The sequence below is a fragment of the Panulirus ornatus genome, chromosome 47 (genome assembly GCF_036320965.1).
Source record: "Panulirus ornatus isolate Po-2019 chromosome 47, ASM3632096v1, whole genome shotgun sequence".
Classification (NCBI taxonomy): Eukaryota; Metazoa; Arthropoda; class Malacostraca; order Decapoda; family Palinuridae; genus Panulirus; species Panulirus ornatus.
This window is the reverse complement of record NC_092270.1, coordinates 9,388,532-9,414,155: the sequence shown is the minus strand read 5'-3', so window position 1 is coordinate 9,414,155 and position 25,624 is coordinate 9,388,532. Positions and strand designations below refer to the sequence as shown.

Genomic DNA, 25,624 nt, shown 5'->3' with positions numbered 1-25,624 from the left:
GGAAAATTAAAAAAAAAAACGAGAGGGGAGGATTTCCAGCCCCCCGCTCCCTCCCCTTTTAGTCGCCTTCTACGACACGCAGGGAATACGTGGGAAGTATTCTTAATCCCCTATCCCCAGGGATAATAAATTACATACTAGGGTTTATAAATGTTCATACCTTCCTATTACTTAATACAGGTTTCTTCATATTCATAATCATATACAAGGGCCTCAGCTGCAATGTACTGGAGTACATAAAATTTTTTTTTTTTTTTTTTTTTTTTTCATACTATTCGCCATTTCCCGCGATAGCGAGGTAGCGTTAAGAACAGAGGACTGGGCCTTTGAGGGAATATCCTCACCTGGCCCCCTTCTCTGTTCCTTCTTTTGGAAAGTTAAAAAAAAAAAACGAGAGGGGAGGATTTCCAGCCCCCCGCTCCCTTCCCTTTTAGTCGCCTTCTACGACACGCAGGGAATACGTGGGAAGTATTCTTTCTCCCCTATCCCCAGGGATAACAATGTAAAAAACAAGACAAACATCAATTTCACTACGAGTTCTACTAACTACATATATGGATGCCAAATTAAAATAAAAAAATGAGAGGGGAGGATTTCCAGCCCCCCGCTCCCTTCCCTTTTAGTCGCCTTCTACGACACGCAGGGAATACGTGGATATATATATATATATATATATATATATATATATATATATATATATATATATATATATATATATATATATATATCCCTGGGGATAGGGGAGAAAGAATACTTCCCACGTATTCCCTGCGTGTTGTAGAAGATGACTAAAAGGGAAGGGAGCGAGGGCTGGAAATCCTCCCCGCGTTTTTTTTTTAATTTTCCAAAAGAAGGAACAGAGAAGGGGGCCAGGTGAGGATATTCCCTCAGAGGCCCAGTCCTCTGTTCTTAATGCTACCTTGCTCACGCGAGAAATGGCGAATAGTTTGAAAAAAAAAAAAAAAATATATATATATATATATATATATATATATATATATATATATTTTTTTTTTGCTTTGTCGCTGTCTCCCGCGTTTGCGAGGTAGCGCAAGGAAACAGACGAAAGAAATGGCCCAACCCACCCCCATACACATGTATATACATACGTCCACACACGCAAATATACATACCTACACAGCTTTCCATGGTTTACCCCAGACGCTTCACATGCCCTGATTCAATCCACTGACAGCACGTCAACCCCGGTATACCACATCGCTCCAATTCACTCTATTCCTTGCCCTCCTTTCACCCTCCTGCATGTTCACACCCCGATCACACAAAATCTTCTTCACTCCATCTTTCCACCTCCAATTTGGTCTCCCTCTTCTCCTCATTCCCTCCACCTCCGACACATATATCCTCTTGGTCAATCTTTCCTCACTCATTCTCTCCATGTGCCCAACCATATATATACATTTATTTATATTTATTTTGCTTTGTCGCTGTCTCCCGTGTTTGCGAGGTAGCGCAAGGGAACAGATGAAAGAAATGGCCCAACCCACCCCCATACACATGTATATACATACACGTCCACACACGCAAATATACATACCTATACATCTCAATGTACACATATATATACACACACAGACACATACATATATACCCATGCACACAATTCACACTCTCTGCCTTTATTCATTCCCATCGCCACCTCGCCGCACATGGAATACCATCCCCCTCCCCCCTAATGTGTGCAAGGTAGCGCTAGGAAAAGACAACAAAGGCCCCATTCGTTCACACTCAGCCTCTAGCTGTCATGCAATAATGCCCGAAACCACAGCTCCCTTTCCACATCCAGGCCCCACACAACTTTCCATGGTTTACCCCAGACGCTTCACATGCCCTGATTCAATCCACTGACAGCACGTCAACCCCAGTATACCACATCGATCCAATTCACTCTATTCCTTGCCCGCCTTTCACCCTCCTGCATGTTCAGGCCCCGATCACTCAAAATCTTTTTCACTCCATCTTTCCACCTCCAATTTGGTCTCCCACTTCTCGTTCCCTCCACCTCCGACACATATATCCTCTTGGTCAATCTTTCCTCACTCATTCTCTCCATGTGCCCAAACCATTTCAAAACACCCTCTTCTGCTCTCTCAACCACGCTCTTTTTATTTCCACACATCTCTCTTACCCTTACATTACTTACTCGATCAAACCACCTCACACCACACATTGTCCTCAAACATCTCATTTCCAGCACATCCACCCTCCTGCGTATACGTATGTATACGTTGAAATGTATAGGTATATATATGTGTGAGTGTGGATGTGTATGTATATGCATGTGTATGTGGGTGGGTTGGGCTATTCTTTCGTCTGTTTCCTTGCACTACCTCACTAACACAGGAGACAGCGACAAAGTGTATATGAAAAAAAAATGAATTACCAAATTTAGCATATGATTCTGTGTTTCCCTGACTACCTTTAACATTCACTGTAGACTACAATTACTATAAGGGAAGGATATAATTGGTAAAAGCATTGACAAACCATGGCAAGACCAAGCACACGATGACATGTTTTCGTTTACAAACTAAACACAGGTGAGTGGGATATCAACTGAAACATACTTTGCTAGAGCGTGGGATACAAACTAAAAAGGATTTTGCCATGATATAAAATGCACTAATAAAAAATACCTTAAGGTCTTCTGAAATATTTTGCCATTCTAGAAAAAGAATAACTTGCACATGGATTTTTTTCAATCTGTTGCAACCACTACTGAAGCCATCATAACAGGAATCCTGCAGTACATTAAAACACAGAAAAGCTAAATTAACACTTCAAAAGAAATCAAAAAAATTATGTAATGAATTCATAGAAACCTCATGAAACAAAAAATGTTAATACTTCAAATTCTATCGCTCTATGTCTCATGACACCCGTTCCCTACAGGAACTCCCTATATGGGTGGCCACAGAAAATGAGTCTCCAAAACTGGTGAACTCCAATGCTACTTTTTAGCCTTTAGTGCCTCACCCTTAACAGGCAACTGACAGTGTTTTCAAAGGCTCCTACTTAATCTTCTTACTGACTACTTCTACCTGATGGTCAAACCTATTGCCTCTAGCTAATGCTCCAACCAATTACCTCTAACTAATGCTCCAACCAATTACCTCTACCTAATGCTCCAACCAATTACCTCTACCTAATGCTCCTTTCAACTACTATCCTATCTATTGTTCCTACCATTTTGCCAAAAGGCAGGGCTAGTGCACAGCACTTACCACAGGAAAAATTTAGTAACAATGAACGAGATGTGTGAGTTCAGTGTTGTCAAGTGTTATATATGACAAGACAAGGAGAGATTTTGTTTGTGGACAGAATGCCACCAGTCCACAAGTAGGTGAGGCAGAAAAGTGCAAATTGACATCCACTGAAGTGCTAAATCACTATACAGCCATCACTAACCCTCTCAGGGTGGGTAGTACTGGTAACCTACCTCCCTGGTCTGTGGCTGCCTACCAACTAATACCTACTAAAGTTGCATCAATATAACAAAATATATAAAAAGTATGCATACCTTTTTTCTCTATCATTTTTCTTATACGGACAGGTCTTCAAGATGTCTGGATTATGGAAAGTCCAACATCACCATATTCAGGTTTAGAAGGCAGAAAAATACTACAAAATTATTAAATGATGATGCTGCAATTTTATTATCTGACTTCAGAATAGGTTATGGTGCAGAGAGAGCAGATTCAACCACTGTTAGTGTAACAACAAATTAGGCATACAGAAGATCACTTATAGTACCCATGTACAGATGTGATAAAAGTAGTACTCATTGTTGTTGGTAATAAAATACAATATTCAAAAATAGCAAATTTAATAAGTATTTATGCCTATCTAGATAAAAAAAAAAAAGTGTCACTGTTTGTAACAGATCATGTACAAATTTTTGACATGAAATTTAAGTTGTATATACCAAGATTTACTTGAATTAATATAATTCACTCAGTCCAGCGGTGCGTACATTCTGTGTTGCAGCACACATAATACAGTCTCATCTCATCTTCAGCTCTTCTTGTCTGAGCTTGAAAGAACACAGCATCACGTGAATTGCAGCGGGGGCAGGGATGGTCATCTGTGCGAGGCAATGTAGGATCCTTTGGAAAGATTGATGTCAATTTTGTAATTCTAATTAAGAGATACAGTACATAAAGACGAAGGGAAAAAATGCAAAGGTGACAGCGAATGGGAAGGAAGCTCAAGCTATCGTTATATGTGACATGCCATACCGAAAACCAAACTTTTTTCAAGGTGAAAAGAGATGCTAGCTCCCACAAACATTAAAGGATGGGGATTTATTACAAACATACTTTCAAACCTTAAATGCAGGTGTAACTCTATGATCGTTGACAATCAATAAGATGAAGAAAGATTTTAAAAAATAAGTTTTGATAAGATCACTCTGAATATTCTTGAATGGATTATCTACTTAGCTATCTGTTACCACTAAATGTTCTCAACTGTACTCTCTGGACCGGGTGCACAAATTCTATATCATAAAAGTATCCAGTATGCTTATGTAACTGCTTCTTTTTGCATACTATGATGACTTGTCAAGAGAGATTACTGGTCTCCATTAATGTATTTACAAGGGCTTCTTGAAGAACAGCAAGGTTATGTTCACAGTAATCTGTCATTATAGTAGAATACCTTGTAACTGAAAACCATGTTATAGAGAGTTATGTTCCAGGCCAAAAATTTCCCTTATCTAATTCTCATGTATGGCCTGAAACAGGTTACCAAATGTTAATTTGCTTTGATATTTTAGAAGTTTTATAACTGAAAAACATTACATAAGCATTTCATTATCAATTAAGGGTAATAAATAATAATAATTATACTTTATCAATGTTTCCTGAGTCAACAACGTAGCACCAGGAACCAGACAAAGAATGGCCCATCCACTCATATACACATATATATACATAAATGCCCACATATGCACATATGACTACATATACATATCAACATATATATGCATACACATGTACATATTCATACTTGCTTGCCTTCATCCATTCCTGTCACTATCCCGCCCCACAGGATACAGCATCACTACCCCCTGCTCCAGCAAGGTAAAGCCAGGAAAGCAGACAAAAAAGGCCACATTCATTCACACTCAGTCTCTAGCTGTAATGTGTAATGCACCGAAACCATAGCCCCCTATCCACTTCCAGGCCTTTCCACAGTTTACCCCAGACACTTCACATGCCCTGGTTCAGTCCACTGACAGGATGTCGACCCTGGTATACAACATCGATCCAATTCACACTATTCCTTGCACGCCTCTCACCTTCCTGTATGTCCAGGCCCTGAAGCTCAAAATCTTTTTCACTCCATCCTTCCACCTCCAATTTGGTCTTCCACTTCTTGTTCTGTTCACCTCTGACGCATATATTCTCTTTGTCAATCTTTCTTCACTCATTCTCTCTGTATGTCCAAAGCATTTCAATGCATCCTCTTCTGCTCTCTCAATCACTCTCTTTTTGTTTCCACGCATCTCTCCTACCCTTTCATTACTTCCTCGATCTAACCACCTCACATCACATAATATCCTCAAACATTTCATCTCTAACACATCCACCCTCCTCTGTACAACCCTATCTATAGCCAATGCCTCGCAACCAAATAACATTGCTGGAACTACTATTCCTTCAAACATACCCATTTTTGCTCTCTGAGATTATGTCCTCCACTTCCACACATTATTCATCGCTCCCAGAGCCTTTGCCCCCTCCCCCACCTTGTGACTAGCTTCTGCTTCCGTGGTTTCATCCACTGCTAAGTCCACTCTCAGATATCTAAAAACACTTCACTTCCTCCAACTTTTCTCCATTCAAACGTACATCCCAATTAATTTGTCCCTCAACCCTACTGAACCCATTTACTCTCAACTTTCTCCTCTCACACACTTTTTCAAACTTAGTCACCAATCTCTGCAGTTTCTCACCTGAATCAGCCACTACAGTTATCATTGGTGAACAACAACTGACACACTCTCCAGGCCCTCTCATCCACAACAGAACGCATACCCACCCCTCTCTCCAAAACTCATGCATACCTCCCTAAACATCCCATCCATAAATACATTAAACAATCATGGGGACATTGCACACCCCTGCCACAAATCAACATTCACAGGGAACCAACCACTTTCCTCTCTTCCTACTCAAACACATGCCTTATTTTTTTTTTTTTTTTTTTTTTTTTTATACTTTGTCGCTGTCTCCCGCGTATTGCGAGGTAGCGCAAGGAAACAGACGAAAGAAATGGCCCAACCCCCCCCATACACATGTACATACACACGTCCACACACACAAATATACATACCTACACAGCTTTCCATGGTTTACCCCGGACGCTTCACATGCCTTGATTCAATCCACTGACAGCACGTCAACCCCTGTATACCACATCGCTCCAATTCACTCTATTCCTTGCCCTCCTTTCACCCTCCTGCATGTTCAGGCCCCGATCACACAAAATCTTTTTCACTCCATCTTTCCACCTCCAATTTGGTCTCCCTCTTCTCCTCGTTCCCTCCACCTCCGACACATCTTTGGTAAAAACTTTTCACAACTTCTAACAACTTACCTCCCACACCATATATTCTTAAAACCTTCCAGAAAGCATTTCTATCGACCAATATCATATGCGTTCTCCAGACCCAAAAGGCTACATACAAATCCATCTGTTTTCCTAAGTATTTCTTAAATACATTCTTCAAAAACAAAGACCTGATCCACACATCCTCTACCACTTCTGAGACCACAAACACACACAATAATGCAAATGACTGGGAGATGTATAAAAGAGGCAGGAGGTCAAGAGAAAGGTAAAAGAGGTGAAAAAGAGGGCAAATGAGAGTTGGGGTGAGAGAGTGTCATTAAATTTTAGGGAGAATAAAATGATGTTTTGGAAGGAGGTAAATAAAAAGCGTAAGACAAGAGAACAAATGGGAACATCAGTGAAAGGGGCTAATGGAGAGGTAATAACAAGTAGTGGTGATGCGAGGAGTTGGAGTGAGTATTTTGAAGGTTTGTTGAATGTGTTTGATGATAGAGTGGCAGATATAGGGTGTTTTGGCCGAGGTGGTGTGCAAAGTGAGAGGGTTAGGGAGAATGATTTGGTAAACAGAGAAGAGGTGGTAAAAGCTTTGCAGAAGATGAAAGCCTGCAAGGCAGCAGGTTTGGATGGTATTGCAGTGGAATTTATTAAAAAGGGGGTGACTGTATTGTTGACTGGTTGGTAAGATTATTTAATGTATGTATGACTCATGGAAACACAAGATTTTGTGTGATCGGGGCCTGAACATGCAGGAGGGTGAAAGGAGGGCAAGGAATAGAGTGAATTGGAGCGATGTGGTATACCGGGGTTGACGTGCTGTCAGTGGATTGAATCAAGGCATGTGAAGCGTCTGGGGTAAGCCATGGAATGCTGTGTAGGTATGTATATTTGCGTGTGTGGACGTATGTATATACATGTGTATGGGGGGGGTTGGGCCATTTCTTTCGTCTGTTTCCTTGCGCTACCTCGCAAACGCGGGAGACAGCGACAAAGTATAAAAAAAAAAAAATATATATATATATATATATATATATATATATATACTTAGAAAATCAAATGGATTCGTATGTAGCATTTATGGATCTGGAGAAGGCATATGATAGAGTTGATAGAGATGCTCTGTGGAAGGTATTAAGAATATATGGTGTGGGTGGCAAGTTGTTAGAAGCAGTGAAAAGTTTTTATCGAGGATGTAAGGCATGTGTACGTGTAGGAAGAGAGGAAAGTGATTGGTTCTCAGTGAATGAAGGTTTGCGGCAGGGGTGTGTGATGTCTCCATGGTTGTTTAATTTGTTTATGGATGGGATTGTTAGGGAGGTGAATGCAAGAGTTTTGGAAAGAGGGGCAAGAATGAAGTCTGTTGTGGATGAGAGAGCTTGGGAAGTGAGTCAGTTGTTGTTCGCTGATGATACAGCGCTGGTGGCTGATTCATGTGAGAAACTGCAGAAGCTGGTGACTGAGTTTGGTAAAGTGCGTGAAAGAAGAAAGTTAAGAGTAAATGTGAATAAGAGCAAGGTTATTAGGTACAGAAGGGTTGAGGGTCAAGTCAATTGGGAGGTAAGTTTGAATGGAGAAAAACTGGAGGAAGTAAAGTGTTTTAGATATCTGGGAGTGGATCTGGCAGCGGATGGAACCATGGAAGCGGAAGTGAATCATAGGGTGGGGGAGGGGGCGAAAATCCTGGGAGCCTTGAAGAATGTGTGGAAGTCGAGAACATTATCTTGGAAAGCAAAAATGGGTATGTTTGAAGGAATAGTGGTTCCAACAATGTTGTATGGTTGCGAGGCGTGGGCTATGGATAGAGTTGTGCCCAGGAGGGTGGATGTGCTGGAAATGAGATGTTTGAGGACAATGTGTGGTGTGAGGTGGTTTGATTGAGTAAGTAATGTAAGGGTAAGAGAGATGTGTGGAAATAAAAAGAGCGTGGTTGAGAGAGCAGAAGAGGGTGTTTTGAAATGGTTCGGGCACATGGAGAGAATGAGTGAGGAAAGATTGACCAAGAGGATATATGTGTCGGAGGTGGAGGGAACGAGGAGAAGTGGGAGACCAAATTGGAGGTGGAAAGATGGAGTGAAAAAGATTTTGAGTGATCGGGGCCTGAACATGCAGGAGGGTGAAAGGCGGTCAAGGAATAGAGTGAATTGGATCGATGTGGTATACCGGGGTTGACGTGCTGTCAGTGGATTGAATCAGGGCATGTGAAGCGTCTGGGGTAAACCATGGAAAGATGTGTGGGGCCTGGATGTGGAAAGGGAGCTGTGGTTTCGGGCATTATTGCGTGACAGCTGGAGACTGAGTGTGAACGAATTGGGCCTTTGTTGTCTTTTCCTAGTGCTACCTCGCACACATGAGGGGGGAGGGGGATGGTATTCCATGTGTGGCGAGGTGGTGATGGGAATGAATAGGGGCAGGCAGTGTGAATTGTGTGCATGGGTATATATGTATGTGTCTGTGTGTGTATATATATGTATACATTGAGATGTATAGGTATGTATATTTGCGTGTGTGGGCGTGTGTGTGTGTACATTGTGTATGGGGGTGGGTTGTGCCATTTCTTTCGTCTGTTTCCTTGCGCTACCTCGCAAACGCGGGAGACAGCGACAAAGCAAAATAAATAAAATAATAAATATGACTCATGGTGAGGTGCATGAGGATTGGCGGAATTCGTGCATAGTGCCATTGTACAAAGGCAAAGGGGATAAAGGTGAGTGCTCAAATTACAGAGGCATAAATTTTTTGAGTATTCCTGGGAAATTATATGGGAGGGTATTGATTGAGAGTATGAAGGCCTGTACAGAGCATCAGATTGGGGAAGAGCAGTGTGGTTTCAGAAGTGGTAGAGGATGTGTCGATCAGGTGCTTGCTTTGAAGAATGTATGTGAGAAATACTTAGAAAAGCAAATGGATTCGTATGGAACATTTATGGATCTGGAGAAGGCATATGATAGAGTTGATAGAGATGCTCTGTGGAAGTATTAAGAATATATGGTGTGAGAGGGAAGATCCTAGAAGCAGTGAAGAGTTTTTATCGAGGATGTAAGTCATGTGTACGAGTGGGAAGAGAGGAAAATGATTGGTTCCCAGTGAAAGTCAGTTTGCGGCAGGGGTGCATGATGTCTCCATGATTGTTTAATTCATTTATGGATGGGGCTGTTAGGGAGGTGAATGCAAGAGTTTTGGAGAAAGGGGCAAGTATGCAGTCTGTTGTGGATGAGAGGGCTTGGGAAGTGAGTCAGTTGTTGTTCACTGATGATACAGTGCTGGTGGCTGATTCTGGTGAGAAACTGCAGAAGCTGGTGACTGAGTTTGGTAAAGTGTGTGAAAGAAGAAAGCTAAGAGTACATGTGAATAAGAGCAAGATTAGATACAGTAGGGTTGAGGGACAAGTCAATTGGGAGGTAAGTTTGAATGGAGAAAAACTGGAGGAAGTGTTTTAGATATCTGGGAGTGGATTTGCCAGTGGATGGAACCATGAAAGCGGAAGCGAGTCACAGGATGGGGAGGGGGGGAATGTTCTGGGAGCGTTGAAAAATGTGTGGAAGGCGAGAACATTATCTTGGAAAGCAAAAATGGGTATGTTTGAAGGAATAGGGGTTCCAACAATGTTATATGGTTGCAAGGCGTGGGCTATAGATAGAGTTGTGCACAGGAGGGGGGATGTGTTGGAAATGAGATGTCTGAGGACAATATGTGGTGTGAGGTGGTTTGATCGAGTAAGTAATGAAAGGGTAAGAGAGATGTGTGGTAATATAAAGTGTGGTTGAGAGAGCAGAAGAGGGTGTTTTGAAATGGTTTGGTCACATGGAGAGAATGAGTGAGGAAAGATTGACAAAGAGGATATATGTGTCAGGTGGAGGGAACGAGGAGAAGTGGGAGACCAAATTGGAGGTGGAAGGATGGAGTGAAAAAGATTTTGAGCAATTGGGGCCTGAACATGCAGGAGGGTGAAAGGCGTGCAAGGAATAGAGTGCATTGGAACGACGTGGTATACCAGGGTTGACGTGCTGTCAATGAATTGAACCAGGGCTTGTGAAGCGTCTGGGGTAAACCATGGAAAGTTTTGTGGGGCCTGGATGTGGAAAGGGAGCTGTGGTTTCGGTGCATTAAACAAGACAGATAGAGACTGAGTGTGAACGAATGTGGCCTTTATTGTATTTTCCCAGTGCTACCTTGTGCCATGCAGGGTTTGAGGACAATGTGTGGTGTGAGGTGGTTTGATCGAGTAAGTAATGTAAGGGTAAGAGAGATGTGTGGAAATAAAAAGAGCGTGGTTGAGAGAGCAGAAGAGGGTGTTTTGAAATGGTTTGGGCACATGGAGAGAATGAGTGAGGAAAGATTGACCAAGAGGATATATGTGTCAGAGGTGGAGGGAACGAGAAGTGGGAGACCAAATTGGAGGTGGAAAGATGGAGTGAAAAAGATTTTGAGTGATCGGGGCCTGAACATGCAGGAGGGTGAAAGGCGGGCAAGGAATAGAGTGAATTGGATCGATGTGGTATACCGGGGTTGACGTGCTGTCAGTGGATTGAATCAGGGCATGTGAAGCGTCTGGGGTAAACCATGGAAAGTTCTGTGGGGCCTGGATGTGGAAAGGGAGCTGTGGTTTCGGGCATTATTGCGTGACAGCTGGAGACTGAGTGTGAACGAATGGGGCCTTTGTTGTCTTTTCCTAGTGCTACCTCACACACATGAGGGGGGAGGGGGATGGTATTCCATGTGTGGCGAGGTGGCAATGGGAATGAATAGGGGCAGGCAGTGTGAATTGTGTGCATGGGTATATATGTGTGTGTCTGTGTGTGTATATATATGTGTTCACTGAGATGTATAGGTATGTATATTTGCATGTGCGGGTGTGTGTGTGTGTACATTGTGTATGGGGGTGGGTTGTGCCATTTCTTTCGTCTGTTTCCTTGCACTTCCTCGCAAAAGCGGGAGACAGCGACAAAGCAAAATATATAAATACATAAATAATGATCATGCAGAACATAGGGCAAATGAAAAGTTGGTCAAGTATACAATAGTGTCAGGACAGGAGGCAGATGACAGAAGAGATGGATAGCCACAGTAAAAGAACTGATTTGGGTTATGAATATTTCAATTGATGTCTGAGGAAAAATTGAATGGTACACAATGAATATGCAATAAAAGTCCTCTGTATATGGATGTGGTGTGCATGGGGAAAGTTTTACCAGATGAATCAATTTAGTGTGCAAGGTGAAGAAATACAATATGCCTATACTATACAGGTGTGGAAGTCTATATTTCATTTTAAAATACTGGGCATAGGCTGCAAATGTGCCTGAATTAATTTTCATCACTTTGAATAGTGGGCATAGGTTGCAAATGTGCTTGAATTAATCTTTAGAGGCTTTATGTACCTCATCCACCCAATGTATACCGGAAATGGAATAAATGATGATAGAAAGATACACAGACAAATAGAAATGCTGCTCAGTGTTTGGGATATTTAATCTTTAATTCATAATTACCCAGGACCAATTTCTAAGAAAAGGTCCTTTTTATGATCTCCTACAGCCCAAGGTTGCACTAGTTTCAGTAGCAGAAAAACACAGACTCCTCTGGAGCAAGATGCTTTTTGATAAGGTTGTACTCCCAATGATACAGCCACACCAAAAGTGACTTCACTTGTACGTGGTACCAAGTAACACCAATATTATGGATATATGATATAATTTGAAGTATTATCATCACACACAACTTCAGCAAAGCAAAATTTCATGAAAGGAGTACAATAAGGCACACATATAATATTTTTTTACTAAAGCTTTTTGCCTGATATAAAGCAAGCACCAGAGATTATTGCATATCAAACACAGAGCTGGCAATATCTGAGAAGTCTAAGCCACTTACTAGCTTCTTAATTAAATCTTCTTTAGATCAAAATTTTATCATTTAACAACATATGGTTCCTTTTTTTTTGTGACTGACACAGCACAGACAAATATGCCCCAATCAAGGCCATCTCAGGTGAAAGAAAAATGCCGCTGAGGAGGAAGTAGAAGTTAATCAGGGTTCTGCAAACATTCACAGATCTGATGCCTAAAAGAAGAAAGATCACATGAAGAGAGAGAGAGAGAGAGACAGAAGAGAATACCATGGTTTAGCTGTTTAAGGAAAGGAGGAGGTATCATAAAAGCCAATCCTCAAGCGACCGGTTTCCACACAAAGCTGTCAGAAGCATCAGCCAGACACATGCTACTGGTCCAAACCTTGGGGTGCGGACACATGCAAATCATTCATTAGAACAATGACCAAAATAATATCTAAAATGGAGTGAGAGAGAGGTAACACTGTGGTGTAAGGAAAGGTAAGGCTGATGAGAGGTGATGCTAGAATTAATGGGATGGGAGGCTTTTGATTCCACTCTGGCTACCAGAGACGTGGAGCATGAGGCCACCTCCCCAAGATGAGTGAGCAGTATTTCCTACTTGGATGGATAAACCCCTGTACATTTAAAATAGGTGCTCACAAGAAAATGAATCAAAGTTTCCAGCTTTTATGATGCAGACTTTGTGATGATATCTATATGGTGTTTCCAAGAGAGAGAGGAAGAGAAAGGCACGCCTAACATGTTTATATCTTTGCAAGGTTGAACTGTGGTGTTTTGAAATTGAACATAATGAAACAAATGATTCTTATAAAGAGATATGGGAGAAACTGCACTTTATTGTTATCAAATTCAACAATGTTACTGCTACCGAATCTGAAATGCTGTACAAATCAGAGTTAAGACAAGAAATGTGATCAATATAAGAAAGAGAATAAACACTGAATTAAAGAGAGGAGGAAAAATGAGTAAAAGGATGTAACGTCGAATCATCAATGTAAAAGTGAACAAGGTTAGAAGCAAAAGAGTGAAGACTGTTTATTTAGAAAGACAGTTGGTGATACGAAAGAAACCTGAGGAACATCACTCTTGATAGGATAGTAGGGAAAAGTTGCTCAATCAAAAACTACAATGATGAAATGGCCTGAAAGGAAATTATGCATGAGAGAACAAAGAGAATTAGTAAACCAAAGGAATGGAGCTAGAAAGCAAAAACTTATGCCCCACCCTGTTAAATACTTTGTTTGTGTTGAGAGCTATCACAAAAGTTTCACCAAAATCCCTGAGAGAAGAAGACCAGAGGTAAGGCAAATGGAAGAGATCACAAGTAAACTTAGCACTTCAAAATCCATTCTGATGATCAGAAAGTGGGGAATGGGACTCTTAGTGTCTGAGAGTGTGAGAAGTTATGAGAATTTCAATGACTTGGGATATAGCAGAAGGGAGATCAATATGGTGATAGCTGCAAGGGTTACAGCAGTCTTCTTTCTCAGGAATGGGCTGCACCAAGACGTGCTTCCACAAAGGGAAAATCTGAGTTTTTGTTAGCAACAGATTGATCATGTCAGAAAAGAAGAAGAAAAGATGAATTACAAAAAGTTATTACAGATGCTTTTGGTCAAGACCATTAAGATTTATCAGTAGAAGAGGTAATGTTAGCACACTTTCTTTTTAGTAATTCAAGTGCACTTGGCTATTTGAAGAACAGCTTTGCAATGATTCTACACAGAAATTAAACCAAAAACGGGTTTCTAGGGAAGGGAAGAGTTTCATGGCCCGGTATACACTATCCTTGATACTACAGGCATCAGAACAGATGTAATCAAACAATGACCGAAGAGAAAAAGATCTAAAAGATGGGACAAAGGCCTCCATCCCAAACAAGATAACCTCTGCTATGAAGTTGTCATGCAAAGGCACACAAAAATTTAGTTTAGCTTGAAAATACTCCTTTATGTACACTTGCTGAACAAACTTGAGGATACTTGCAAGGGAGTCCTCTTCAAAAAAGTTAACAGACTTAACACAGAGAGCCCCAAAATCCTAATCAGAATGTGCCACTCCTAATAACTATCCTCTATGAGGAAGCCAATCACAGCATGTTATGTGTTCAGTCCTTTATTTGTCCCCACACTCCTAACCCTCAAATGAAGTCTATTACACAGCAACACCAGACAAGGGAGTGGGTAGGTGGGTACATGAGTCCAGACAAATATGCTTATCTTAAAGCACAAGAGGGATGCACATTTAGTACTGTGAAAGCTACATATGTATAAAAGAGAATTTGCTACCGTACATATGTATATGCCTCTGTATCAAAAATGTATTATCTTCTGAGATCAAGGCCACCTGGGTTAATGAAAGCTCATGAGGAAAGTGATACAAGGTTCCTTTTCTGTGGAGTTTAGGTTACACTAAAAATATTCTTACCAAAGATATTTCAGCTGCATGTACATGTTTTACTTTCTAGTATTAAACTCATGTAAGAGATTTTTTTTTCACACTTATTTGCCATTTTTATCATTAGTGAGGTAGTGTCAACAAAGGACTGAGCATAAGAGGGGAAAATCCTCACTTGGCCCCCTTCTTTGTTCCTTCTTTTGGAAAAGTAAAAACTGGAGGGAAGGATTACCAGGCCCCACCCCCCCTCATATCATGAAACGCAGAGAATATGTGGGAAGTATTCTTTCTCCCGTCCCCAGGGATAAATATGCATTTACCTATATTATGTCTATATCATGACACAATATGCTGATTATTTTCTTAATAATACTTAAGAGACAATATGCTAAGTCATTTTCTTAATACTACTTATGAGACAATAAGCCTTCTCATCATTTTCCTATAAAACCACTAAATTCACATAATCATATATTTTCCAAGATTAAGTTTTGTTAGGGACTGGGGCTGAGGATCCCAGTTCTGTAAAATCAAAGCCCACAAAAAGTGCTCCTCTATATGCATAAGATCAAAAATATATAAACAGGAATGGATTTAATAATAAAAGACAAAGAATTTCATTAGCCATTACTCCAACTTCTGCTGCACTTTGTAGAAGTCTCTCCAATAATTTCCAGTTTTTAATACTTCACTTCTTTTGGCATCATCATGAAAACATTTGCCTCATTTGCCAAATAATGTAAGTAGATGGTGTGGTAGCTGCCCCAGCACTAACTCATGAGGAGCCCTACTTGCTACTTTTGCCCAGCTTGAGTATGGTACACTGTCATTTTTTGTTCCCTCCCAGTTAATCTACTTACTGTGACATCCATTTTCATGTAAAGAAGGGATTAGGGGCCACAGTAAAAAAAATAATGAAATGAACTCAAAACATTATGTAAATAATAGAAAATATTACGTTCATAAATAATAGAAAAAAAATCCAAATAACACACATTATCAAAGCAATGGAAAAAACAAAATGCATACAGAAAATGAAAAATCTGACTATATGTCACATCTACACTTCTTAAGAAGCCTGAGATAGGGTAGGTCAGGTTATATCTTATATTCATTGTGAGTACGTAGATACATAATTATTAATTCCTGCATTAGGTAAGAACCAATCATAATGATCTATAAAGAAAAAAATACCACTTGGTTATAAAAAAATACAATTTACAATATCTTCTTTTCTTTCTTTCAAACTATTCGCCATTTCCCGCATTAGCGAGGTAGCGTTAAGAACAGAGGACTGGGCCTTGAGGGAATACCCTCACCTGGCCCAATTCTCTGTTCCTTCTTTTGGAAAATAAAAAAAAAAAAAAAAAACGAGAGGGGAGGATTTCCAGCCCCCCGCTCCCTCCCCTTTTAGTCGCCTTCTACGACACGCAGGGAATACGTGGGGAGTATTCTTTCTCCCCTATCCCCAGGGATAATTTACAATATCATTCACCAAAAAAACTGATGCATTTTTAACTGAAACATGATCACTCACCTTGCCTCACCTAACTAGACTGCAAACATTCTACTGTACCACCAGCATATCCATTCTCTTTCTTAATAAACCCTTTATGCATGAATTAGTCGATGATCTTATTAAAGAGAACTGTGTAGGAAAATCTACCTCCCTGAATTGGAAACATCCTAAATGGCATATTTGTATCACCCATATTTCTGTTACACTCTATGTAATCAATCATTAGTATACAAATAAGTTATAAAGATACCAGAGAACTGTGTATAAAAATATGTAAAAAATAGTATTCATAAACCTACTAAAGAGAATTGTGTATAAAAACACAAAAGATACAATTTACCATATCACTCACTAAGTGAAAGACGAAAGTTCTGAAACAAGCAATCAAACTCCCAAGTGCAAATAAGTTCTTCCTGTATTTTTCTGATTATGTAGATAATCATAACTATTAGTTTTGCATTTAGTAAGAACATATCTCTGGAGTTGGACAGAAAGAATTCTACCTTTGCATTCCTTGCATGTTACAGAAGGCCACTAAAAGGGGTGGGAGTGGGGACTGGAAACCCTCCATTTACTGTATTTCAATTTCGGAATAATGGAAAGATGGACCTAAGTGGGGAGTGCTCATCCTCCTTGAAGGCTTGAAAAGAAGAGGATGTGTGGATCTGATTTTTGTGGTGAAAATTTTTATTTTTATTTACTTTGCTTTGTCGCTGTCTCCCGCGTTAACAAGGTAGCGCAAGGAAACACACGAAAGAATGGCCCCACCCACCCACATACATATGTATATACATACATGTCCACACACACAAATATACATACCTATACATCTCAATGTACACATATATATACACACACAGACATATACATATATTGTCTTTTCTTTCAAACTATTCGCCATTTCCCGCGTTAGCGGGGTAGCGTTAAGAACAGAGAACTGGGCCTTTAAGGGAATATCCGCACCTGGCCCCCTTCTCTATTCCTTCTTTTGGAAAATTAAAAAAAAAAAAAAATAATGAGAGGGGAGGATTTCCAGCCCCCCGCTCCCTCACATTTTAGTCGCCTTCTACGACACGCAGCGAATACGTGGGAAGTATTCTTTCTCCCCTATCCCCAGGGATAATATACATATATACACGTACATAATTCATACTGTCAGCCTTTCTTTATTCCCATCGCCACCTTGCCACACATGAAATAACATCCCCCTCCCCCCTCATGTGTGCGAGGTAGCGCTAGGAAAAGACTACAAAGGCCACATTTGTTCACACTCAGTCTCTAGCTGTCATATAATAATGCACTGAAACCACAGCTCCCTTTCCAAATCCAGGCACCACATAACTTTCCATAGTTTACCCCAAACGCTTCACATGCCCTGGTTCAATCCATTGACAGCACGTCAACCCCGGTATACCACATCATTCCAATTCACTCTATTCCTTGCATACCTTTCACCCTCCTGCATGTTCAGGCCCCGAACACTCAAAATCTTTTTCACTCCATCTTTCCACCACCAATTTGGTCTCCCACTTCTCCTCGTTCCCTCCACCTCTGACACATATATCCTCTTGGTCAATCTTTCCTCACTCATTCTCTCCATGTGACCAAACCATTTCAAAACACCCTCTTCTGCTCTCCCAACCACACTCTTTTTATTTCCACACATCTCTCCCACCCTCACATCACCTACTCGATCAAACTGCCTCACACCACATGTTGTCCTCAAACATCTCATTTCCAGCACATCCACCCTCCTGCGCACAACTCTATCCATAGCCCATGCCTCGCAACCATACAACATTGTTGCTATTCCTTCAAACATACCCATTTTTGCTTTCCGAGATAATGTTCTCGACTTCCACACACTCTTCAAGGCTCCCAGAATTTTCGCCCCCTCCCCCACCCTATGATTCACTTCCGCTTTCATGGTTCCATCCGCTGCCAGATCCACTCCCAGATATCTAAAACACATTACTTCCTCCACTTTTTCTCCATTCAAACTTACCTCCCAATTGACTTGACCCTCAACCCTACTGTACCTAATAACCTTGCTCTTATTCACATTCACTCTTAACTTTCTTCTTTCACACACTTTACCAAACTCAGTCACCAGCTTCTGCAGTTTCTCACATGAATCAGCCACCAGCACTGTATCATCAGCGAACAACAACTGACTCACTTCCCAAGCTCTCTCATCCACAACAGACTGCATACTTGCCCCTCCTTCCAAAACTCTTGCATTCACCTCCATAACAACCCCATCCATAAACAAATTAAACAACCATGGAGACATCACACACCCCTGCCACAAACCTACATTCACCGAGAACCAATCACTTTCCTCTCTTCCTACACGTACATATGCCTTACATCCTCGATAAAAACTTTTCACTGCTCCTAACAACTTGCCTCCCACACCATATATTCTTAATACCTTCCACAGAGCATCTCTATCAACTCTATCATATGCCTTCTCCAGATCCATAAATGCTACATACAAATCTATTTGCTTTTCTAAGTATTTCTCACATACATTCTTGAGAAATACTTAGAAAAGCAAATGGATTTGTATGAAGCATTTATGGATCTGGAGAAGGCATATGATAGAGTTGATAAAGATGCTCTGTGGAAGGTATTAAGAATATATGGTGTGGGAGGCAAGTTGTTAGAAGCAGCAAAAATGACAATGTGGTGAAAATGACAATGGAAAAGTATCTAGTGAGAGGTATGACGTACTCAGCTTTTATAGATCTGGAAAAAGCATATGAGTTAAGTGGAATGCTTAATAAAAAGTGTTAAGGATATATGGGGTTAGGATGAACTGTTAGATCAAGTGAAAGCCTTTTATAGAGTAAAACATACATGTCTAAGTGTGGATGGAGAGGTGGGCAACAGTTTTGGTATACATGAGAGTGTAAGGCTGGGCTTCCTATCCAAAACCAGACCCAAGAGATCTTTCCATGGTTTATCCCAGATGTTTCACATGCCTGGTAAATATTCATATACAATATACAACCATCGCCCAAGAGTTAAATAAAAAAAAAATCAATAATACTCGGCTGACAACTGAGAAATTGGAAGCAGTGGGTCTGTGGCACTAGTACAATGGTGGCTGCTGACTGGCTGACAGCCCTTCTGATCACTGAGTGAGCAGCTTTGAAGACCAAAAAGTTGTTCAAAAAAGGCATGTGAAACAGAAGCTTCTGCACCAAAATATGAGGGTTTGAGTGATTGTGACACATATATTCCAAAGAATATACCTCATACTTTGCAGGACAACCACAAAGAAAAGATCTGTGCCCATGTCCAATTTCATTTTCAAAACATGAGAAAACTCACCTGTATAACTTCAGGGTTTATATGGCGTAGTTCATCAATTTCATGCATGAGTTTGTTTACATAAATGCAGTTGTTCTCAGTGGGCATCTTGTAATCACAATTCCGGCATGCATACAATAATATTTTGTTCTCCTGAAATTGTTTGGAAAGCATTAACATCAAAATGGCAAAGAACAAACTATTTGCAGATCAACTAGATCTGCCCATCTTATGTATAAATACTACTATCATTATTAGTTATCATTGTCCCTATTCTTATTTTATTTATCTATTTACCATACTTGATCAACATTACCCACATCAGTGAGGTAGCACCAGGAAAAAGACGAAGAAAGACCCATCCACTCATATACACATATATGGACATACATGTATATAAACATATCAATATATACATACCTTCATACACACACATACATATACATGTACATGTTCATACTTGCTCGCCCTCATCCATTCCCAGCACCACATCGCCCTACAGGAAACAGCATTGCCACCCCCATGTCGGGGGGATCCTCTCAAACTCCTTGCACCCATAAAATGTTGTTGGGGCAACTATATTTTCAAACTTAACCATTTTTGCACTTGCAAGATAATGCTCTCTCTTTCCACACATTTTTTATTGTTCCGAGAACCCCCCCATGACTTGCTTCCACTTCCTTGGTTCCATTCACTGCCATTTCCACTCATGCATACCTAGAACACTTCACTTCCTCCAATTTTTCTCTATTCAAACTCACAACCCATCTAACCTGTCTCTAAACCCTACTAAACCTAATAACCTTGCTTTTATTCACACATACTCTCAACTTCCTCATTTCACACACTCTTCAAAACTAAGTCACCCAACCTCCTTGTTTCACACATTCTTCCAAACTCAATCACCAACTTCTGCAGTTTCTCTCTCAAATCTGCCACCAGCACTGTATCATGAGCAAACAACTAACTCACTATCATAGTCCATCTCATCCCCTACAGACTGCATACTCACCCCTCTCTCCAAAACTTCAAATTTACCTCTCTTATCACCCCATCCATACACAAATCAAACAACCATGGTGCTATTACACACCCCTGCCGCAGACCAGCCTTCACCTGAAAAAATTCACTCTCCTCTCTTCCTATTCAAGCACATGCCTTAAACCCTTGATAAAAACTCACTGCTTCTAGTAGCTTTTCTCCTACACCATATATTCTGACCTACAATGCATCTCTATCAACCCCATCATAAACTTTCTACAGATCCATAAATGCCACATGCAAATCCATTTGTTTCTCTGAGTATATTTCACACACATATCTTGAAGTAAACACCTGATACACACATCCTCTACCACTTTTGGAACCATACTGTTCCTCCCCAATCTGACCCTCAATAAATACCCTCCCATAAAACTTAGTAAGTACACACAACAAACTTATACCTCTGTAGCATGAACACTCATCTTTATCCCCCTTGTCTCATCATTCTCTTCTCCACAGCACACTTACATCATAAAGTCTCTCTTTCACACTCCAATTAATTAATGTCACCTAATAATGCCCAATGACCACCTCTCCTCTCCTACTCATATACACTACTTGTGTATGTCCTCTTTTTAAGCCAGGTATTCCTCATCACCAGTCCTTTTTCAGCACACAATCAAATAAGCTGTTCACCATTTCAATTCATAATACTGAATACCCCATGCCCCCACCCCATTTATACCCTTAACTGCCAAATTACTCACCTTCACATTCAAATCACCCATCATTAATACCCAGTCCCTTGTATCAAACCTGCTAACATGCTCACTCAACTGCTCCCAAAACTCACGCACCCATCCCTCACCACCCACTTTCATTCTAACTTATATTAGTCTTGAATTCACTTCTTTCACACACTCCAGCAACTTCTGCTTCAGGAGTAGTGCTACTCCTTCCTAAACTGTTGTCCTCTCACTAACCCTGGCTTTTTTCCTAAAACATTTCCAATACATTCTCCCCCTTTACATTTGAACTTTATTTCAATCAAGAGACAGAACATCTAGGTTTCTTTCCTCAAACATACTACCTAACTCTCCACTCTTCTCATCCTGCTTACATCCACACACATTTTTAGACATCGCAGCCAAAGCTTTCAAGAAGGATAAGTACTTTCTGTTTGGTTCCAGTTCCATCTTTTAGAAATAGAAATTTAAGGAGAGGATTTCTAGCCTCCCATCTCCTCTTCATTTAGTCACCTTCTATAATATTAGGAGGTCCAATTCTTTCTCCCCTAACCCATTTTTACTATATACAGATATATTCATTCTTACAGATAAGCTAATTATGGACTACAAGGCCTCCTGTTATATGTCCTTCCCATGTACTCACACTGACTTCACATAACATAGATCAAATCACTTCATCCAACTACAACCTTCTTGCATGGCACTGGTGGCAACAGACATCAACAAAGCATTTAACAATCTCATAGCATATCCTCACAAAAAAGATACACAACAATGACAAAAACTGATTGGCCTACAAGCTTTTTTCTGTTCCTCTTCCTATAAAAGCCCTCATCACTTCCTGTAGACCACAGTAAGGTCATCTCATACAGGTGACCTTATGATCAAAGCACAGCACCTCAACACCAAAGAAGCAACTACACAAATGTAACATTACACTAAGCAACTGGAACGGTGGCTCACACACAACAGAATGTCTGCATCTTCACTTAAATTTTCTGTCACCCTTTTCATCCCAGATGAACATAAATCCAACCTGCACCCTCTCATCCTCTTGTATGGCCAATCACTCCCACTCAACAAAACATCAACTATACTGGGCATCACATGTTACACACACGACATTCACTCCATGCATCACAAACACGAGCACAAAAGCAAAAAACTAAATAATCTCAGAAAAACTACCTAATATCAGGTTTTAACCACAAAAAGAATCCCCTAGTATCTTATATAACTCTTCATTAACTCTCCCCTAAACTATGCTCCATCTGCTTGGATATTAACCCAGTCAAAAACAATTACAACAAAGTTGAAAACCACACAAAACAGAGCACTCGGAACAATTACTCGCTGCCAAACAAACTCAAATACCCAACACCTATAAATCAACACAAAGATAATTGTAGAACAATCCTCAGTACACTTAGTTTTCTATGCAATACAAAAGCCTCATTTCCAAAACCTTCAAATGATGAATGGAGTTCCCTAAAAGAGCATTCCTTTAGCTAACCATTTTTAACCTCTTTTACATGACCTCCCAGCAGTCCCACAGACCACATGCTAAAAAGGTTCTCTTATGTGCATAAGATCTCTCAAAACCCTGTCACTACTCAAGTAACAACAAAAACGTAACATTACATCAGAATAAAAACACTCAAAACATGTATGCAACCCCAGAAAAATTCATCTAACTCCCTAAGCCCCAGACACAAAAGAATCCAACCTGCCCCCTCCCATAACCTATCTGACAGAACTCCAACCATAACATTTAACACATAAGACTTACTCCCCACACCACAAACATTAACACACAGGGAACATACAAACTTCACATACAGAAAACACTAGTGACAAGGAAAAGAATCCCTTAATGGCCTCCACAAACAATTCATTAATTCTTGGCAAATGCAAACAAAAACTGCAAACCACATAAACAAGGCCCTCCAGAAAAAACTGACCATAGTAACCATTAACATCTAAAACCTGTGCATTGAAACAAAAACTTTTCCAATGCAATCTAATGTCAATCTTGGACAACCAATTTTTTGCAACATCCCTGGACCCCTCCCAGCCAAACCACTCCATAACCAACCAAAGCCCCCAAGCAGAAAAAGCCTTACCCCTGCTGCTTCACACCTCAGGACCTACACTCACAGATCCAGTCTCCAACAAATTCAAAATTGACTATGCACATGCACACAACATAATACAGTTTTTCAAATGTGGATTAAAACAGTCCAGTACATATATTTCATTTTGTTTGATTCAATGATAAAACAAACCAGAATCCATACCAAGGGAATGAAACTATATATCAATCCATATCTTTGATGCCCATTCCCTTTGAGAACTTCCTCAATGGAGTGTCCACACCAAAAGTTTCCATAACTGCTGAACTCCAGTGCCAGTTCTTAGCCTTTAGTGCCTCACCCTTAACAGGCCACTAGCAAGGGGTGACTTATGTGCAGTGTTTTCAAACACTCCTACCTAATGTTCCTACCCACCACTTCTATTTATGTGTTTATCTAATATTCCTACCTGATGTTCTAAACTTTTATCTAATGTTCCCAACCAATGCTCATACTTACCACTTCTACCTAATGTTCTTACCTACTGCTTCTATCTATTGCTCCTGCCATTTCACCAAAGGCAGGGTTAGTGCAAAGAGCTCACCACAGAAAAATTGAGAGTTGAGAAGAATGAGTTTGTGTAAGTCAAGCATTATGTGCGACAAGGAGAGATCGTAAGTTTGTGGACAGAATGCCAGCAATTCATGTGTAGGTTTGGCAGAAAGAAAAGACGGCTACCTGGGTCAAGAGAAAGCAACCTGATGACCACTGAAGTGCTGGCTCACTACACAGTGTCACAAAGCCTCCCAATACTCAGGTGGGCTGTACTGGTTGTATACCTCCCTGGTAGTTGGCTACCTACCAACGATTACCTACCAAAACAATCATAAAATAAGATTACAAAACCATCCCTTCTCTATACCTACTCTTTACCATCATTTTTTTCTTAAATGCTTTAAATACCACAGTATCATACACAGTATCCTTTACACTTACAACACTTATACTCAATACTTTGACATTCATTTTCAACACCTCAATTACTGCACAGATACAGTTTACACATATTTTGTTGATAAGCAAATACATAATACTTTTTGCATGCTAATTCATGTTACCTTGTCTTCTCTGGGATACAACATATTGTTACATTCTTGACAAAAGCGGATTCCAATGAAGCCAGGCCCCTCAGTACCTCCTTTGGCCATGAGACTCATGACTGTTAATGTTATCTGGAAAAATGAAAAAGTTTAATATTCAGTTACATGTTTAAACAGAATGAGCCCTATATCCAAAAAATCCTTAGACTTAAAAATAATCAGACCTTATTCAACTGCAATCTATGTACTTTAAAATTTTTTGCCAAAAGATAGCACTTATGCGAACTAAAAACTATATTACTGGTGTAGATTTTTCCACAAAATCAATCTAACCAAATCTTATTTCATGCTTCACATTAACTTAAATCATCAACCTGGTTTTCTTATAGTTAGGCTATATCTTACGAAAAATTTAACTCCAAGAACAGAAAAAAATCTTTACCAAAGTTATGAGCTGAGAGACAGCCGTTACTTGCATTGGATTACTTCCTCCATTAAATTGGAAACTCATGAGAATTCACCCTACCTTCAAATGATGTGGATTTCTTTCAAATACTTTGTTAAAAATATGGTGCCCATAAACTTAAATTTTCCCAAATAATGATACAAACCATATTTCCTGAACTTTCCCAAATACTGATACAAACCATATTTCCTGTACTTTCACAAATAATGATACAAAGAATATTTCCTGGTCATCTTTTCTCATCATATCTTACCACTCCATAAATAATTGTATCTGACTTCGCCATTACTAAGGTGATAGACACTATCCAACCTAGCATTTTAAGTAAAATTTACAGTTTCAGACATCCACTTATTTGCAATAGAAATGAAGGTCAGGGTCGTTCATAATAAATCAAAAATCATCGGAAAAACATTTCTAACGAGACTAAAAAGAAACCTAACAAAATCAGTTTGATGTCCGAAACTGTAATAATACTGCATACCCTACCGTGAAAATGCTAAGCTAGTACTTTAAAAGAGTACTCCACTACTGTTGAGAGCTTTTGTGGAACAATTCCCACTTCTGCACT

General features: G+C 40.1%; 1 protein-coding gene across 6 annotated transcripts in view; it reads right to left on the bottom strand.

Moving 5' to 3' along the window:
* Positions 1–3,653: 3,653 nt before the first annotated feature.
* Polr2I (RNA polymerase II subunit RpII15) overlaps positions 3,654–25,624 on the bottom strand; it is a 63,315-nt gene continuing 41,344 nt past the window's right edge. For 5 of the 6 annotated variants that reach the window (XM_071689723.1, XM_071689720.1, XM_071689719.1 and 2 more), the window contains 3 exons: positions 24,606–24,719; positions 19,704–19,835; positions 3,654–4,127 (listed from right to left, as the gene is read on the bottom strand). In XM_071689723.1, the coding sequence (XP_071545824.1) occupies positions 3,972–4,127; positions 19,704–19,835; positions 24,606–24,704 (387 nt within the window). In that variant the 5' untranslated portion in view covers positions 24,705–24,719 and the 3' untranslated portion in view covers positions 3,654–3,971. Of the gene's footprint in view, positions 4,128–19,703; positions 19,836–24,605; positions 24,720–25,306; positions 25,355–25,624 lie in introns of those variants that run through there. The other variant, XM_071689718.1, reaches the window with a different exon arrangement.